This window comes from Austrofundulus limnaeus, unplaced genomic scaffold (genome assembly GCF_001266775.1).
Source record: "Austrofundulus limnaeus strain Quisiro unplaced genomic scaffold, Austrofundulus_limnaeus-1.0 Scaffold2153, whole genome shotgun sequence".
Taxonomy (NCBI): domain Eukaryota; kingdom Metazoa; phylum Chordata; class Actinopteri; order Cyprinodontiformes; family Rivulidae; genus Austrofundulus; species Austrofundulus limnaeus.
The window spans coordinates 6,808-10,087 of NW_013954555.1; the positions used below are offsets into that span (position 1 = coordinate 6,808).

Sequence of the window (3,280 nt, forward strand, 5' to 3'; positions counted from 1 at the left end):
TGCAGTACTACAGACAGAGAGTAGACTTCCGCGTGTGCAGCAGTCAGTGTGTGCGGGAAAGAACAAAGCTTGAGTATCAATATTTTACACGAGTATTGTTCAATATCAATACCAGCGCTGGTATCGATATTATCGATATTTAGTATCGATCCGCCCACCTCTAGTATAAAGGAAAGCTGCGCAGGAACCTGGGTGCGCACAGATTTATACTTCTGAATTTTTTGGTGCGGCGCAACTTTTCTAAATTTGTCCGCACGTCAGCTTTTAGTGTGAAAGCTGTGCAATCCTTTTTGTATGAGTCCCTATCATGAGACTTTACAACACAAACAATTGAACTCAGCTTGTAACTGATGTTTAAACCACAGAGTTTAATCAAGTGTAAAAAAAACTCAGGATCTGTTCAGAGTTGCTTTTTGTATTTTTGATTGATATGTTTTCTTTTTTCAGATGTTCCTGTAACTCCACCCAGCAGTACAGTTACCTCTAGTCCGACTGAAGGCCCAGAAAAGCTACTGAAAAACCCTGTTGTTGTGACCTCATTGACTCTCACTGTGCTGCTTTTAGCTCTCGGTAAGTTGGCTGCTTGTTTTTCTGTTTTTGTGGTGAGCAGCTCTGTTAGCAGACTCACTTTTGCTCAGCGTTTAACGTGACACACAGGAAACATATTTGGTTTGGTGGCTGAAGGATTTTAGACCATTCTTCTTTACAAAACATCTCTAATTCATTCAGGTTTGATGGTTTCCAACCACTGGCAGTTGGTGGATTTTTCTCAAGGGGGGGCTACAAATCCAAAATAGGCTCATCTCCAAAAGCAATCAAACATGGATTAAGTTGTATCACGCCAGTGTATTTATTAAACAAATGAAAATAATAAAGCAGCATTACAATGTCATGTAGTGTTTTATGTTTTTTACATAATTTTTGCTCTTCTGTTACTGAGAAGCAAATTTCTTCATGACTCTGGTAAACGTCGGGGATGTTTTAACAAGATTCTTCTCTATATAGCATGGTCAGATCAGTGAGGTGTGATGTTGTGTACCTGAGGAAAGTCTGGATTGTCTTTGGTGTTGAAAAGCTCCTTTCAGATTCAACTGTGGTCAGAGGAGATGTGAAGATCACCTGGGCCCAGTGAGCAATCTTTTCTGTTCGTGATTCATTTGTTGTTTAACTAAGAATGTTTGTGCATTTGTTAAATCATATAATGACTGTCACAAAGAAAGTGGAATCACTTCTACTCTTTTATCGTGCCTAAAAGATTAATTAATGGTATATAAAAAATCACAGAGAAAATCACCACTTTTTCATTGTGTTTTTATATAAATCACTGTTTTTATTTTACTGTGAACACAGTAATATAATTGTGGATTTTTCTTGAGAAAATCTTTCATTTATCTGGACTAACAGAAACAGAAATGTTAATTAATCATCATAAATGTTTTGCAGTGATTTCTCTTAGAGTCTATCAGAAGAAAAAGCTAAAGAAATGTTATCATATTCTGTTGTGAACAACCACAGAATTTAACCTTGGCTGGCAAGTCTTATCTTTCTTCTTTTCCTCTGACACATCTTAAGCCTGAGGGCGGAACCAAAGTCGTCCGCTTCTATTACTAACACGGATGCCTTTGAGTGACGGAATACTTCTTCCTGGATGCCAAACTGGGAAGGAAGACTGAGCTTTCTCCCTGGAGAAGCCAGCTTGGCCCGTTAGATCTTGCCCATAAGCCAATTAGGGGAATCTAACGGCCGGGACAGCGGCACGCCGCCGACTGTCCCATCCGAGACTGTAAGTCTCCAAGTGTTTTTCAACTCCCGAGGGGAGATTTTATTTTGAAAGGAGGAACCGGATGCATCAGCTTGAATCTTTCTGCTGAGGATCGAAACAGACGAAAAGTTGCCTTTTCGCCGAGGAACAGTGAGCGGGCCGATTAAAAAGTTCCCTGACTGATCGGAGGTGAACCGGTGACTACCCAGGGTTTGGTTAAGAAGCCAGCACCAGGTAAAAACTGACATGTTCCGGGTGACGTGTCATGTGGAAGTTCGAAGCCCAGAAGGGACGTGCTGATCCGGTTGTACCACACACTTGACAAAATAAGAGTAGTAAAAACACTAACCTTATTTTCATCCTTTTCTTGTCTTTGTTTGCCAAAACTTAAGCTAAACAGTGCCAGCAAATTTGTTTGGCTGTTACATCAGAACTGACGTTTTACTGTTCTCTATACAGTATAAGTAATCTGAGTTTAATGTGAATTAAAATTCGGACGCGAGTTTTATCTCATTTAACTTTGAAGCTTGTTATAGGAATAACCACAATCAGGTGTACTTATGATTTGTTCAATTTGTGTGAATAAATGATTGCATAGTCTTTATGAATCAACTTGAACTCGTCTGAATGTTCCCTTATTGTGTCACTTTTCACTTCGCGCAGTCAAGATATTAAAGTAATGAAAAAACACCTTGGTAAAACTTTCCTCATAACCTTGTTTATGAGAGATATGTAGAAAGGCTTAATTCACCTTAAGCCTACACCATACACACACCATGTTCTTCACAGAGAGTAGGGATGAAATCTCTGAACAAAAACAAGTGGGAAAAATTCATCTTTAGTCAACAGATAAAATAAGAAATATTAGGTGGTTAAGTACAATAGTAAAATTAAAAAGCACAATATACAAAATAATTTACCTACACTTTTGTATGTTGTCTGTGAACTGCTGCATGATTCTCTGAACAAAGACAGAGTCGATAGTCCACTTCTGGAGCTGGCTGTAGAGAATGTCTACATGAGGCATGATAAGATGGAATAGTTTCAGTAAGAAGCTGAAAATGYCATCCTCCAAAAAGTTCTGATACAGTATTAGTTTGTACACAAACAAATCATGTCACTCTCCAGCAGGACATAATCATTCAAATAATAGGACTGTATTTCAGAAGTATTTGTATTTCATGAATTTTATTATTGCATTTGGCTGCAGCTCACAGATAGATTTTCATTTTGGAGAAAAGGTTTGGGCTCCCTTGATATATGTATATAAACTTAAACAGCTAGACTAGTGCATCATAAATTTAACATCAATTCATTATTTTTAATATAGTAATTTATATTATATAGTAATTTCTGCATTTCTTTTGGGGAGGTCACCTCCTAATAAATGTCATTACGGAAAATCTAACTACTCATTTTGAATCAATACTTTTACTTTTAATACTTAAGTACAAAAATATCAGATACTTTGAGACTTTTATTCAAGTAATATTCCTAAAGGAGACTTTAACTTTTACC

The 3,280-nt window shown here is 37.4% G+C and overlaps 1 protein-coding gene across 1 annotated transcript in view; it reads left to right on the forward strand.

Moving 5' to 3' along the window:
* Positions 1-3,280, forward strand: part of LOC106537153 (uncharacterized) — a gene marked incomplete in the record, with an annotated part of 14,663 nt that overhangs the window by 2,689 nt on the left and 8,694 nt on the right. The window contains 1 exon segment of the mRNA XM_014034526.1: positions 448-570. Within this exon segment, the coding sequence (XP_013889980.1) occupies positions 448-570 (123 nt within the window).